The sequence below is a fragment of the Tasmannia lanceolata genome, unplaced genomic scaffold (assembly GCF_043159265.1).
Source record: "Tasmannia lanceolata isolate RefF3 unplaced genomic scaffold, GAP_Taslan_0.1 ptg000013l, whole genome shotgun sequence".
Lineage (NCBI taxonomy): Eukaryota > Viridiplantae > Streptophyta > Magnoliopsida > Canellales > Winteraceae > Tasmannia > Tasmannia lanceolata.
Window position 1 is genome coordinate 4,794,150 of NW_027518690.1, and position 16,617 is coordinate 4,810,766.

General features: G+C 39.1%; 1 protein-coding gene across 1 annotated transcript; it reads right to left on the reverse strand.

Moving 5' to 3' along the window:
• Positions 1-749: 749 nt before the first annotated feature.
• Positions 750-6,103, reverse strand: LOC143890891 (protein SOSEKI 2-like). The gene is made up of 5 exons (XM_077395577.1): positions 5,920-6,103; positions 5,735-5,804; positions 5,515-5,627; positions 2,471-3,098; positions 750-1,151 (listed from the first exon to the last, which is right to left on the reverse strand). Exons 1-5 carry the CDS (start codon positions 6,101-6,103, stop codon positions 1,037-1,039), a joined length of 1,110 nt encoding a protein of 369 aa, XP_077251692.1. The 3' UTR covers positions 750-1,036.
• Between the last annotated feature and the right edge of the window lie 10,514 nt (positions 6,104-16,617).

Sequence of the window (16,617 nt, forward strand, 5' to 3'; positions counted from 1 at the left end):
TACAAATAAAGATTATTTGCAAATAGAAAATTGTATATTTTTTATAGAATATATTCCAAGAAATTGTCCAGGTAAATCCCATAGATTCATTTCCCCCCCAAACAAACCCATAGATACTCCAAAGCTACTCCAAATCCATGCCAATCCTCATAAAACCAACTAAAGAATTCTAAAGAAACTTGATGGATTGATGGAATGCAATGGGCTAAGCTCTTTAAACCTGTCTCTTACCAGGCTGGGTCTCACTTTGTCTCATGCTTAGATAGAGCCCTAGGCTGGGTCTCACCTAGTCCCATACTTAGGTAGAGCCCTACTAGGACTGTAACCAAGGTTTTAAATTTCGGTTTCGGTACCCATTTTGGACCCCACCGAAATCCGAAATTTCGGGCCGGAGTTTGGTATTTTCGCTCAAAATTTCGGACTGAAATTCCAAAATTTTGTAACATTTTTTTTAATAAAAAATGGCATTCAATCGAAATTTCGGATTTCGGTCGAAATTTAAAACCATGATTGTAACTTTCCACCACGCTCTCTCTCTCTCATTAGTTTCATTTCCCTCTCCGGGCTCTTCCATTAACCAAATCCTAGAGACTAATGCTTGTATGGAGTTCAGATTAATTGTTTTAAATATTTTGAAGTTTAAATTAATCACAAGCAAAGCATTGATTGAATTGAATAAACTGTGCAGTAATAATGGACAAAATATTTAGGCTACTTATATAGGCACCACCATGTTTTGATAATTGCACTAATCATCTTGTCTTTTATTATTTAAACAGCTATAAAAAGCTATTACATTTCCCAAAAATCTCTAAGCCGATTAGGAAAGAAACGACTAGCTGGGGTTGTGCAATTATTAAAACATGGTATAGGCAAAATTGCACAAACGAACGATGGTAATCTTTTTCCAACGTCAACCTTCATCATTGCACAGATGGACAAGTCAAAACCAAAATAAACCTCCTCTAACACCGACAATTACAGATCTAACCACTACTTTACCCCTTCGTCTAATTGATTTGAGGGGCAGATGTGGTCATTTCTTCGGATGCTTGACAGAAGCGGGTCTCTTTCTTGGAATGCATTTTCCTTTCATGCTCTTCTCTTCCTCCCGCTTCTGTAATTCTTGTACAATTCCACCTTTCAAATTCCTGCTCAAACAAAAAATAAAATAATTCAAATAAATGAATCATTGGACCCACTTATAATCACCGTCAAATTCTCGATGGATTAGATCGTATGGACATAGAAAGTCGTATGGCCATATGCATAATCTAATAGAGGTTTTTTGCAAAAATAAATCTTATACTTTGCTTTATTAGCAAAAAGAGACTTGTAGTTTGAAAATTTGCAAATAGTCTTCAAGTTTGAGTGAATTTTGCAAATCCAGGGTCATGCCATCAATTTGTGGCCAAATACCCGTGATAGATGTTTTTAAATCATTGAAAAGACTAAACTATCCTTACATGAGAAAAGAGAAAAATTACATTGTAAAAAGACCTAATTACTTATGACAGTCAATGGTAAGTTTTGAATTAAGGGTGTGAAATATCATTTCTATATATATACTAGCATTCTAAGCAGATGTTCCGATTGGGATTAAAAAAATAGGCCCACCCATCAAAACATGATGTGTAAAATTGTGGGCCCCAACATATGCATGGGCTCATAAAGGATATTGTTGGACCTACGCATCAAAATTCAAGGCAAAATGGTGGGTCCCACCCATGCACGAGTTTAAGATGAGTTGATGAGACCCACCTATCAAAACATATCATTGTGTATCATGGGTATTTTGGCCTTTTTACGAGGTAATTTTCATGTTTTCCCACATATAAGGACATTTTTGTCTGTTTTTTTCTGAAGAGGGCAACAGAATATATATATATATATATATATATATATATATATATATATATATATATATAACAGAACCGAGATGGTCCTGAAGGAACAAAGAGAATAGAAAGATAGCAATACAATAAGTCAAGGAGGGAGATAGTCAAAGCACTCAAACTATAGATGTATTAACAGACAAAACGCATTTTTATCTGTTAATTTTCAAAACAAACTACCATGGGTACTTTGGTCACAAATTATTGGCAAGACCTGATTTGCAAAATTCACTCAAACAAGATGCTTCTTTTTGCAAATTGTCAAACTAGAGACTGTTTTTAAAAATAAAGCGAAGTAGGGATTTGCTAACAATTTCAAGGAAAGATATTTCGCGGCTGCCTTTTACATGTGAGAACAGCAACACAGGTTGACTTTTTGGCAGATTTTGTCTTATTCAATTAATTCATAGGTGGGTGTTCCATCATGCAAAAGCCAACCGCATATGGCTTTCCACGAAATTGCCTACCAAATCCCAGCAAGGTACATGACTTCTTTTGCAAAAAAACCCAATCTAAAATATACCAAAAACGAGTCGACTCGGGCTGAGTTGGAAAATAATTACATAGAAACAGACCTTTCTTCATTATAGGATGACGATTTCTTCAACGAAGGTTCGGCAGAGACTCGGTTCTCCATCATCGACTCAACCATACTCCCGCTGAAATACTCCTTTTCTTCCGATTGTACGTTCCCAAATCGTGGGTTTTCAGACATGTAATTAATCTCATCATGTAAGATAGATTTAGTTGCGATTTTACATAGCACCCCTTTGTGGAGACTGTTGTTCTTCACAGAGTGAGTATTTCTTACTTTGGTAGAAGGAGAGCCACAAGCAAAGAGTTGAAAAAGAACCGAGTTCCGAGTCATTGCCGAGTCCAACCGTGAGTCATTGCTGTTTTCAAACCTTTGGGAATTTCTGTGGGTTGTTTTAACAGAAACCGTTGGTGGAGAGCCTCTGTCTAATGCCAGCTCCGTTGCGAGGTTGTTTGGTGTTGTGGGTTTTTTGTTGGATTTGATTTCGGAGTAAGGTGTATTAGAGATTCTGTTGCTTGCTTTCTCTTCTTCTTCTTCTTCTTTTTTTATGTTGCCCATTTCTTTTTCTTCTTCTCTGTTTTGATTTCCTACTAGTGATTTTCTCTTGGGTTGGAAATTGAGTTCTGGGTTCTGTTGCTTGTTGCTTACTTGAAGTTGTTGAAGACGTTCTGCCACAAATGGAGATGTTAGAAGAAAAAAAATGTGACACAATCCATTATTGCTATTGCTAGACTAGGAACCAACGTTGTTCTTGAACTGGTAATTTATAATCTCTTATTTCTAATACTTAATAAAGAAAAAATCGAAAAAATCTAATGATATAAAATATAAGAGAGAAGAGAGAATTTTTTTAGAAAATGTTAAGTAAATAGGCTTTACAATGCTATATGCAGGTACAACATAGGAGAAGGAAGAGAAAAAGAAGAAAACAGAAAAGAAACACGGGCGTTAGAATTCGTAGATCCTAATTGCATTTCATACCACTAGTATTTTGATAGGATCGGAGGGTGTATATATAGTATGCTTTTAACCAAAAGAGTGTAAGACTGTCAACTCATCTCTCGCTAATGACAAGAAGTGGGTTGAGATTGTAAGAAAAATTGGGTGATAGACTTATTTCTACTACTTAATATGCTCTAATATTTTATATAAAAGGATGCCATCGAGAATATATAATATAAGAACGCCAACTGTACTCCAAAGGCCATGTCTGGCAGCTAGGAATTTTTTTTCATGATAAATTAGTGTCTCCAAAGTGGTGAGAGGGGTAGGGCAGGTGGGAGGAGAGAGATTTGAGAGGGCATGATTGAAATGAACGTGCGAAGTGGCTAAAAATTAGGGAAAAGTCTATACTACTTTGAGTAGAAAATTGTTTCTCGATTTTTAGCCACTTCTCACCACTTGAGACACTAATTTTCTGATTTTTGTTTCCTAATTTTTAGCCACTTCACCCACCCAACCCTTCTCTCACCACTTCCCCTTGGAGACACTAGTTTTTCATATATAAAAAATTCATGGTTGGCAAACATGCCCAAAAGCTTAAGCGGAAAGCGTGGATTTTTAATATAAAGTAGTAGTTGGTTTTTGAAACCAGAACCTACCTGAGAGCTAATGTGAAGCAAACAATTACTCCAAAAGCTTAAGCACTTGGCATGGATTTTTAATATCAAGTAGTTGTTGGGTTTTGAACCCGAACCTCCGGCGGCAATAGCTTTGATACCATGTGAAACAACCATTTACTTAGAGTTGGAGATACTTAATTAAAAAAACTTGGCTCCACATCAGTTTGGAGGGACTTCCTCCAAACCCTTGCTAAGTTGCTAATAGCTCTTGATGGGGTGTAAAAACTCCAGCCTCTAACAAGCCGCCATCTGTTCCAGAGTAGGTGAACTCCAGCCTCTCACAGGCCGCCACCTGTCCCAGAGTAAGTGAGCTCCAGCCTCTCACAGGCCGCCACCTGTCCTGGAGTAGGTGAACTCCAGCCTCTCACAGCCGCCACCTGTCCCAGAGTAGGTGAGCTCCAGCCTCTCACAGGCCGCCACCTGTCCTGGAGTAGGTGAACTCCAGCCTCTCACAGGCCGCCACCTGTCCAGGACACCTGTCCTGGACACCTCACCAGGTTTTCCCCTATAAATAGGGGTTCAAAGCTCAAACCAACGGGTAATACGAAAAACGGGTAATGCAAAAAACCCTCTCCACCCAAACTCTTAGACTTCTCCCCTTCACTCCTGCTCATACTGACTTGAGTGTCGAAGGGCCTGTCCGGAGTAAAACCCGGGTTGGTCTTCTGACCTCGCTTGACTTGTGCAGGACTCGCTTCTAGCCACTTCACTACTCGTTCACTCCGGTCCCCCAGGACTCAGTTCATTTGGTTATCCAGCTCAGCTCTTACGTCACTGCTGTACCTGTTACCGATTTTCGGTCTAACAGCTCTAATGGCAAGAGGTGTGGAAATATCAATTCCTTCTAAAGACAAAAAGTAAGCATGGAATTGATATTTCCACTCCCCTTGCTATTACAGAGCCAGGTTTTGTTTATCCCGACTGATCTGGAGCCAGGTTTTGTTCATATTTAATCATTTATACAACACTCCCCTCACGTGTTATACAACACTCCCCTCACGTGTGGCCTTCTCTCTCTCTCTCTCGTTAGCCTACTCCTGGATTTTTAATCTAAAGGAGTGGGTTTTGAACATGAGACCTGCCGTGAGGCGATAGCTCTGATACCATGTGAAACAACCCATTACTCCATAAGCTAAAGCTGTTAGAGTCGGTGTTATTTAATCATTAATACCTCAAAAAAATAAAGAACAGATAAAAACAGGGAATGGTATAAGAACAAAGAGAACTGGGTTTCTGCTAGATTGCCATGTGGGGGAGTTTGATGATATAAGAAAGAGGAAGAAAAACAGGGTTTTCTGCGAAATTGATGTGGGGAAGTTTTATAGAAACCAGGACAATGGAGAATAAAAAAAAGGACAATGGAGGAGAAGAAAAAAAATATAGAGAGAAACAAGGGATGATAAAAGAAAGAAGAAGATGGTATTTTCTGCTAAATTGCTTTGTGGGTGTGTTTGACACTAACCGGCAGACTCTTCTATAATCTCCGATCCTTTCAAAACATACTCAGCTCCATTTGCAGGGTAAATCACATCGTTCTCCCCCAAATCGTTCCAGACATACCCGTTCTTGTAGCTCCTACAACAACAAAAAAATTAAGAAAAAGACTCTAAAAAAGTATAAAAAAGAAAAAGAAAAAAAGAAGATAAAACCCAACTGTAAAATCAAAGGAAGAGGAAACAAACCTTTTGCAAGACCAAGAGAAGAGAGCAGGCATGCCACTGCCTCTGAGAACCATAAGCCGATCCATCACATCTATTTACAAAAAACAGACCAAATGAATAGCAAAACACAAATGGGTTTTTAAGAAAAAAACAAAAAAAGAACCTCTAGTCTTCAAATTTTCATAATTTTAGTACCCGTTTAGTACCTTTCAAACGTAGCTGTTGATTGGCTATGTGAGGAACCTCCATGAAATGGGGTTGTTCAAGTTGCCCATTCCTACAAAGGTAATAAACGACTTGCACTTTCCTCAATGCCTTTATCTTTGGTTGCATACAAACTTTCAATCTATCTGGGCTCATTTCTCTACCCATCCTCTCTCTAATATCCATCTTTTCTCACCTTAGTTTGAAGAATAAGCTAACCAACTATCCCTCCTCTTTTTATGTCCTTTTCACCATCTTTTTGATACCTTTCCACTCATCTAAGCAGAAAATTTGAAATGAATAAATGCGTCGAAAGCTATAGAACAGGCGATTCCTCTCCTTCTATGTGAAAGGAGTGCATTATTTGTACTTTGGATGAGATAAGATGGGGACCGTGTAAAATTTTAGCAGATAGTTGTCGATTTGTTCTAGGATTAAAGACAAGCACTTTGTGCAATGTAAAGAAGTTTCTTTATGATGGATACGGATATTCTCGTTAGAAACAATAAAGAGCTGGCCAACGTACAAGGGTAACAAGGCTTACTCGTTCAATGATCGAAATACCTTCTCTTGATGGACAATTGGGATTTTGAACGCAGACTGTTGCTTCTTTATTTTATCACCGTCCATTTAAAGAATACAAATCAGAGAGTGGAAATCATCCATTGACAATGGATTCTCAGAGTTTTTTTATGGTGTTAGTGCATACATGCTTGTATGGGAACCATCCTCGATATTTGATCCAAGGATTAAGATGAGATCCTTCACTTTTAGCCTCTTATCCTTGGATCAGATATCAAAGGTGGCTAATGTTGGGATTTGTGGCATGTTATGTAGCCGTGTAAGACCATTTCATTTCTACTAATCTAATTCTCTTTTACTGTACTCTAATATACTCAGGATGGAATGTAGGAAAATCCTCTAATTCAGTTTGGACATATATTTCCACGGTAAGTGGGGTGTTAGGAAGGTGAAATGACCTAATTGGAATCGGGATTCAGAACAAGACCGCGGAATACGTCACAGTGGTGATAGGACCATGTGATTTGTTGATGAAATTTTAAGCCCGAGAACGTGGTACTTGGAATGTCTCTTCTAGGGTTTGTCCGAGGGGATAGCTACTAAAGACCCTATGTGTTTGATGAAGCACACGTTTAGCATGTTGGTGTGAATCACAATGGAATGTAATCATTTGTAGCACGTGGAAATGCACAAGTGTGCGAGATTTTATATGCTGTGTACATGAAGTCCAATATTTTTCAAAAAATAGTGTGGTGCCCACTTCGTAGGATGATTTAAACCGTTCAAAACATGACCTACAACGTAAATAGGCTGTATCCTATAAATTACCATAGTATGATATTAACCCTCCAAACTATAGAGGTTTCTGTAATGGGCAGTCCCTCTATAGATAGGAGAGTTAGGATCATGTCTGAATAGGATAATATTTATTTGGGATGTGCTAACGTCAATTGCAAAAGGCTTTTCGCGGCTGGTCTGTTGCACGTGTGAACGGAGACAAAATCTGTTGTCTTCATTCACGAGGTGGCTGGTATGAGGTGCGACAGACCAGCCGCGAAATGCCTTTTGCGAAGGCAATTCTCTCTTTATTATTTGTGGGGTAAAGCCTATTTATGTTGGTGGACATGTTTTAAACGGTTTGGATCATCCAGGAAGTGGGCCCACATCACTTTTTGAAAAATAGTGGACTTCACATGCACAAAGCATATAAAATCTCTAAAAATGGTCCCTAGCTACGTGTACTTTTGACCCCACCTGTTCAACAGTCAGAGCAAGTGGTCAGGGACTCGGAAGCCCCCGGTTGGTGTCCTCCCTGTTTGCAAACCGGGAATTCTCTTCTTCCCGTGTAGCTCTGTCACTGTTTCTGTTTTGCCTTTTGTTTTACTTTAGAAGGAGACAAGGAAAAGTTCCATTAATTGTGAAGAAGCATTGGTTGTTCTGCAGATCTTGCATGGCATCGCCTAACACAGAAGATAAGATCCCCACCACCTGCATTTACCAGATACCTTAATTAGATTCAATTCTTAGCGGCCTATTTAGCTAGGGAAGTGATATTTCCACTCACTTCCGTCTTTTCCTCAACAGTCAGACACACAAAAAACTCCTTCCACATAGGTAGTATAGCTTGCAAGTTTCTACACCAAACAAGACTTCCTCTCAGCCACTTTTGCGATTAACTTCTACACTCCTACCCATATGCAAATTAGACTTGTTAAAGTAAAAACGATTAAATAATGCCATCTCCAACAACTTAAGCTTTTGTAGTATTTAGTTGTTTCACATGATATGAAAGCAAAAGTCGGATTCAAAACTCTTTGATATGAAAAATCCACATGTAATGGCCAACCCATAAGAGGGCCACACTTAAGCTTTTGGAGTAATTAGTTGTTTCACTGTTACAAGTCAAAAACGTAAAAAAAATTTGTAACAAGAGACGTGACTATGTAAGGATTTGCTTACTATTAAAAAGCTTAGGTAGGGCCCACCATTTTACATTCTGTTCTGATCAGGTAGGTCCCACCAACTCTACTCAAATCCATTTCATGAGTGATGCCGACAATCTCCACCAAATCCATGCATGGCATAAGGATGTTTTGGTTATCATATGAGTAAAAAAGAAATCTAGCATGAGTAATTTGGTCACGAATTGATGGCAAGACTGGATTTGCAAAATTAGCTCAAAGGTGATTACTCTATTTGTAAATTGTCAAACTAGAGGACTGCTTTTGCAAATAAAGTAAAGTAGGAGACTTCTTTTGCAAACACCCCTTCTAAATATAAAAAAGGCACCGGTAAGGCTGTAACAAAACTATCTCAATTATAGGGGATGAGAGAGCAACCACCTTAGATGAATAAAACGAATAAGACAAAATTAGCAGAAAAGTGAGTCTGGGTGGCAGCTCCCTCATGCAATATGCAGCCAAAATGCTTTCTGCGAAAGTCCCTAGCAAATCCCCAACTCTAGGGAGTTAAAATTGTTCGAAGAATACACGATGCTCCAATTAGGGGTGCAACTCAGGTCAGGTTGAGGCCAAACCTAACCCAACCCAAGATAGCATTCCCTCAACCCTAACTCAACCCAACTTGAGCCTCGGGTTGAGTATGGTCAACCCTAACCCAACCCGTCTTCAAATCGGCTCGGGTTGGGCTCAAGTTCATCTAGGGCCATACAGAAAAATACAAGGAAAAAACATAATTCTAAGAAAATCATAAAAAATTAGAGGACGGAGGTTGGGTTCCGGCTGGATCAGATTGCCAAGGCTTCAACCCTCTTTTCCCAACCGAACATGAGCCAAAATCGGGCTCAACCTGAAGGGTTGAGCCCGACCGAAGTTGCACCCCTAGCTCCAATAACAACCTCGAATAAATAGAAGGTGCCAATATCAATCACAGTTGGCCAAACTCTGTTTTAAACTCCGTATTTAAAAAAAAAGCATTTTATTGGTGTGTTGTTTAAAACTTTCACAATGAATAAAATTCCGTTTTTTTTTTGGCAAACGTTTTTTTTGGCAAACTTTCACAATGAATTAAATGTTTTAAACACGTTTTTTTTAGCCAACTTTCCAATTTTACTCCCGCCATATTTTGTAAATGACAAAATTCTAAACTGATTATCTTATATTTCTGTTTTTTTTACTATGTTTTTTTTTGAACTAGTACCGTATTAAACTCGAACTTTTGCCGTCCCGTTTTTTTGGCGTATCACGTTTTGCTAACTATTATATCAATATCAAGGCCTCAAATATCTACTTACAAAGTCGATGACTTCATGCAGACAGGCTCGGAAAATACTGTCGTCTCAGAAGCCTGGCGCTTACTGTCTATTTGTAGGCAAAGATATGAGTATTTGACCCAAAGTTGATGCTTTTTCTCTTCCAATATTTTCTCACCTGCAGTAGAAGTAAAAGAAAGCAGAATAACAACGTCAAATCGAATGCAGTATTACTCGCTTCCATGAAAATAATATAGTAATAATTACATCACTGAGTTTTACTGCTATCAATAGTAGCAGAATAGCAGGAGAACGTTCTGGTTCCTATCAGCTTCTCTTTTACTGCAGTGTTACAAGGTCAACTTTACTCCTTTTTACCATTTCATCTATTTTTTGGAAGTGGAAATATCAATGATATTTCCACGCCCTCTTGTTCGTCTTTTTTCTTAATAATTACACAAGAGAAGGTGGTGAAATATCAGTACTCCGTTTTCAATTTTATTTTTCTTCTTGTGGTACCTATCTAATTTGATTAGAGCTGACAAAAACATTGGCTAGATTTCTTTGGATAAATCCAAATATGGTACCTGGTCATGGTGCCATGATCATCTAGTCTACAGAGCATTGGCAAGAAAAACCAAACCGTAAAATTTAAATTGGAAAATTTCAAAATCTACAACCAATTACTCCAAAAGCTTAAGCCGTTAGAGCAGGAGGCAGTAGCTATGATACCATGTGAAACAACCAATTACTCCAAAAGCTTAGGCCCTGTTCGTTTTAGATTCTGAGAACCGATGGTGAGGGTCCAACCGATTATTGGCCCAAAATCCATATAATTAATATAAATTTTGGGCCAATAATCGGTTGGGGCCCTCACCGTCGGTTCTCATAATCTGAAGCGAACAGGGCCTTAAGTTGTTAGAGTTGGTGCCATTTAATCATATATAGTTCAACACAGCCCTCCCGAATTGGTGATTATGGGAAGCATTGCACTTACTCTCTCTCCTCTACATCTCATCTTCTTAGCATGGTATGAAGGAGCGTAACATAACCTAGAAATCGGCTATCATGTTGAAATTCAAGGATAGCTATCTCTGAAGCGAACACCACAATCCCCACCCACCCCCCCTCCCCCCCACAATGGGAACCATGACTGGCTAATACATGGGTTTGAAATGATTGGATCTTAACATTGGCCCAATTAGGCTTCAAGATAAAGAGTTTCTATATGATGTGTGTGCATGATTGGGCTCGAACAACTTGGAGATCGTGAGCATAAGAAAAGAAACAAGAGATGCTTGCCGTGTAGGGCCTTCAGGGCCTTGCGCACTGGATATGCTGACCTTAGTACATGCTTCTGTTGGGTGCCGCTGAGTTTGGGCACTGGAAAAGCTGACCATAGGTCAATAGTATATGCTTATGTTGGGTGCCGCACAAATTTGTCAGGTCTAGTATTTTTCAAAATGGGCCATAAAACCCACTTCGTAGGATGATCCAAACCGTTCAAAACATGATCCACAACATAAATAGACTGTACCCGATCGATAGAGGTTTTTATAATGTGCAATCCCTCTATAGACAGGAGGGTTACGATCATCTGATGTAGATTATTTACTGCATACAGCCTATTTTTGTTGTGGACCAGCAAATTAGCGGTTTGGATCATCCTATGAAGTGGGCCCCACAGTACTTTTTTGAAAAATAATGAACTTCATGCGCACACCTTATAAAATCACCGAGATCCAGGTCTGATAAGCTTGTGGGTCTGGCTCATTGACACAATTAATGGGCATCATGAGAACCAATACATGAGTTCTAAATAATGTAGAGGGAGTGTAAAGGACTCAAAAGGGAGGGGGAGGGAATGTTAGAGTAAATCAGATCATCTTGACCGTTGGATCGGGTGTGTGGTAGATTAGGTAGATTGAATTGATTAGCAACTAAGTTAGATTTAGTGGCTAGGCCGGATTTCTATCTTTATCTCTTTCCTTGGTTGTATTTATCTTCTTCTTCTTTTTTATCCTTTTGAGTGTTCTACATAAACACTCATTAGGGTTTGATTATAAGCAATCAAGATCAATAGAAATTTTCTTATTTTCACATGGCATCCAAGCAACGGTCTTAGTTTCAAAACTCCTTGATATTAAAAATCCACATGTAATGGCCAACTGTAAAAAGCAGGGCCACATATAGGGGAGTGTTAAAAGTATAAAAGATTAAATAACTCCATCTCCATCTCCAACAGCTTAAGTTTTTGGAGTAATTGGTTGTTTCACACTGAGCTGCCGTTGGCCCAACTTGAGTTTGTATGGGTCCGTGGAAAAGCAAAATCGAGCTAATATGTGAAGTCAATGGCAAATTTGCCTCAACCGGCTCTAATTGAGAACATAACGAATGAAATAGCTTTATATACAGTGATCCGTAAGTTCACGACACTCTGAACAATCATGACAGATTTTTTCGAGATGGGAAAGGCACAAGCAGGCTTGAGGCTTGACAAATCAATAGTTTATTTTCATGTGCCAGCGGGAGACACTAGCAATGTTGTTGGGTATTAATAGATTTTCTATACTATTATGCTATGGGGAATGATAATACAAGAATCTTTAAAACAAGAATTGCATGAAAATCCTAATCCATCCCACCTAGATGAAATTAGGGCAATCCAGACCCTTCATTTGGTATGCTCCATTGCGGAAATGATACAACAGGAAAATCTCATACATAGGATGATCCTGGCTGTTTGATTAATGTCATTCAAATGGAGATTTAAGAAACTGTGAGCAGCGGCTCCACATTAAAGTTCCATGATCGAATGGCTACAAATGCTCGGAAGGGATGATTTTAACGTGTCAGATGGACGGTAAAAAACAAAAGCAATCGATGGCTCAAATTAATCCGATGATACTCAATCGGTTTCGGTTTTGAGGGTCACGGCCCACGGTCGCGGACCACCACGATGAGGTCCACTATCTATCTAGATTGTATGAACATATCACACCACATATATGGGTGTGACTTATGCCTAACTTTTAGAAAATGCTAAAATGACACTTATTGGGCCCCACATGTTCCTCAATGTATGTGTACGAGATCAGATCCATTGATCCAAATGGTAACCACAAATCTGAGCGATAAACCATTTGAGTCGTCTCATGGTGTCCTACAGGATCAAGGGCCTTGATTTCACGTAGGAACCCACCTAGTAAACTAGAGGAAATTGTAGAAAAAAGTACTGGTACCCTCTTCTTCGGATGCTCTAAACCGTGCATTTGTAGTTCCTGCCTTAGATAGACTTGAAAAATCTTCTCCCCTGGCTGATTATCCTAACCCTCCAATATATTTGGTGTAAAATGGACGGCTCAGAAAGTTAAAAACAAAAGTATCGGAACCTTTACAAATCGAAGGGTTGAGATCATCCTAAATCATCCACAAAGGTGGGCCTACCTTATAAAAAGTCCTGTGCTCGCGATGGGTTTTGCTAAGATCCATCGCAAAAGGTTTTTCATAGCTGGTCTGTCGCACGTCAGACCAGCCACCTCGTGAATGGAGACAAACTCAGCTGGTATTGGAATGTCTTACAACCTGAGAGCTAGGCTTGCTAAATGGGAGGAAATCCTTCATTCACGCATTCACGTACGGACCTAATATGAAGAAGGCGGGCAATCTTACTCGCATATGTAAACTATGCCCCGCCTACCCCGTTATCTGATTCAAGATTGACAAGAAACAATTATGTTAATCGACTTGTCGAACCTTTTTTTTTTGTGCAAAGTAGGATATTCACTACTCTAGTTACAAACTCTTAAAGCTTTCGAAGTTCCATGTAGCTAGAAAAGGGTGGGGTATATGCTTGGCGAATAAGTCAGCTCGGCTTCTCTTTCAGAATCAGATTCACTTCCGACGTGGAGCACACTTGACCCTGCGTCACTTGATGTATCATCGAGGAATAAAAACCTATTCTGATTTTGTGTTGCTTGCGGCATCGAGAATAACTTCTCCTTCTGAACCTTCGTCATTCTTTGAAGAGGGAATTGCTGATGATTCCGACCGGCTATGTAGTTTCGAGGCTGGCTTAGATCTTTCTGCCGTTTTGGGGAACATCTTGGCCTTCACTTCTGCTTTGGTTGGCTCTAATGATATGCACTGCTAAAAGACAACGAGGTAGTGAGCTTCTTCCATAAACTCCTCCAAAAGTGACTGAGAAATTGGATGTCCCTGTCAGACATGATATACTGTGGCACCCCATGTAGCCTATATACCTCCCTGAGATACAGCTGTGCTATGTGGACAGCATCCATAGTCTTCCGATAGGCTATGAAATGATACATTTTTGAGAAGCGATCCAGTCCCTGTTGAACGACTTGAGTAGCTAACTTCACGAATGAAGGAACCTTTATGCGGACACAGGAGATTGAGGTGCGCCTCTTTCATCTCAACTAGATAGTCCTCGGGCTTATGGAAACAAGGATAACTTTCAATGGCATGAATCAACTTCTTAATCGACAACTGACCTTGTTGAAACATAGCAGTAGCTAAAGCAGAGAACTTAGTGAATTGAGGCAGTCGGCTAGCTGGTGAAAGGAAATCAACAGGGGTTTCACCGCCTTTGGCAACTCTCACATCCGGAAAGCAAAAGCAAGTTGATGAGTCGACCCCATCCTTCTAGCAGATGCCTTCTTTCTCAAGCTATAAGCGTGGTTAGCCGCTCCGATCAAGGAATACTAGGATTAGAGCACTAGCATCCCTTGCTCTCTATCGATTGCTCAGTACTGCTGTCTCATCCGAACAAGAATCAAACCGGGGCCATACTTCTCATATGTTCCCGTCCCAATGTGACCATCGATAGCTTTCTCTATGGAAATGGAATCCCCGGTCCTATCTTTCTCAATTCATCGATCGACGGCCGCCCCACTTCTAATAATAGATAGAAAAGGTGGGAGAGGGGCTGAGGGACGGCAAAGGTACAAAAACAAAAACTACATGACATACGTATGTCAAATAGTAGGCCCATTACGAACAGTCATTAAGCGGTCTCCAAAGCTTTTGTCTCCATTCACGAGGTGGCTGGTATGACGTGCGACAAACTTTTGTCTCCATTCATGAGGTAGCTGGTCTGACGTGCGATTGACCGGCCGTGAGATGCCTTTTGCGATGGACGCTAGCAATTCCCTCTCACAATAGACATTGGCTACTGATATTAGAACTACTATGTTTTAGTCATTGCACAAATTTCTCGTCTTTTATTATTTCAACGGTTTTGTCCCTCGAAAATGTAAATCTACACATTTTTGGAGAAAAAAAAAAAGAAGACTCGAAAGCCATGTAAAAGAGGCTTGGGTTTTGGCACTCGTTAATGAGCATTTAAAGCACCTATTTTCATGCACCCGCACGCATACATCCTCAAACACATTTATTACTGGAGCAACGATTGTAGTCGAGATTTTATTTCCATAATTACAATTTCAACAAAAGAGGCTTGGGTTTGGTTTTTACAAAAATACCCCCACCATGACAAAATAACAAGAATACCCTTATCTCATAAAAGATAACGAAAATATCCCTACTTAAATCTCATGAAAAAGGACAAAAATACTTATATCTCATAGAAAGTGTTAAATACACCTATCTCTTCGGAAAAAAAAAAACCTCATATATCATGGAAAATAAAAAAGACCCTATCTCATAGAAAATGATCAAAGTACCACTCACTCATAAAAAATGACCAATACACTTATATCTCATAGAAAATAATAAAAAAGACCTATCTAATGCAAGACAATTTACATGGTGGACGGCTCTGCACTTACGTGCAACCCGAAAAAATACCGGTGGCCTCATTTTTTTGGTGATCCAACCATTCATTTTGTTGGGCCCGGATTTTATTCTCTAATTCAAATCTAATTTTATTCTCTAATAAAATCTTCTCCATAGAATGATCTTAACCCTTTAATTTGAGAAGGTTTAAAATGGACACCGCAATATAAAAAAACTACATAGATCGGGGTAAGGATTGAAAAATATTTTCTGGGCACACCCCCAACAAATGAAAAAAATACGTGTGCCGATATTGTTTGGGTGGGTGATCCAACCATTCATTTGTTGGGCCCTAATGTGGATAGTGTGGGCCCGTAAAATCTTTTCCATAGAATGATCTTAACCCTTTGATTTGAGGAAGTTTAAAATGGGCACCACAATAAAAAAAAATGCATAGATTGGAAGGTTAGGATCGTCGATCCTATGAACAAAATACACTATCTCATGAAAATGACAAAAATAAACTTATCTCATATAAAATAATAAAATATTTCAATCTCATGGAAAATGGGTTAAGGTACTTTGGTTATTATCTTTTATGACATAGGGGTATTCTTGTTATTTTCTCGTAATAGAAATGAAATTGTGGGAAACGGTTCTCTAATAATAAATGTCTTTTGAGGATAAAAGTGTGGGTACATGAAAATAGGTGCTTCAGCAAAACCCAAACTCTTAATCCCTATGTAAATTTAGGGAAATGATTTCAGGGCTCAATTGTTTTGATAAACATGCACTCCGCTTGTTTGTCATGTAGTATTTAAAGGTCTTGAAAGCCGTAACATTCCTCTGACAGCCCTTTAAATACTATACGGTAAAAATTGGGGCTAATGTTTATCAAAACAATGGAGTGGAAATCATTTCCCTAAATTTATTGTAAATTTGTATTTTCAACGCACCTTTGGAGTGCAGAAATCATTTCCCTAAATTTATTGTAAATATGTATTTTCAACTCACCTTTGGGCACTTGTTAACAAAACCCTTATTTTAATCGTTGTTAAACACTTCCCGAAAAACTCTCACAAAGCCAAATAAAAAAGGAAAGACAAGCTGTTTTTGTGTAATTATTAAAACATTGTAGTGCCAATATCAGTAGACAATAACATGGAAACCTCCGTCGGCCATTTGGCTTTTAAATGGGAAATCCCGCCGC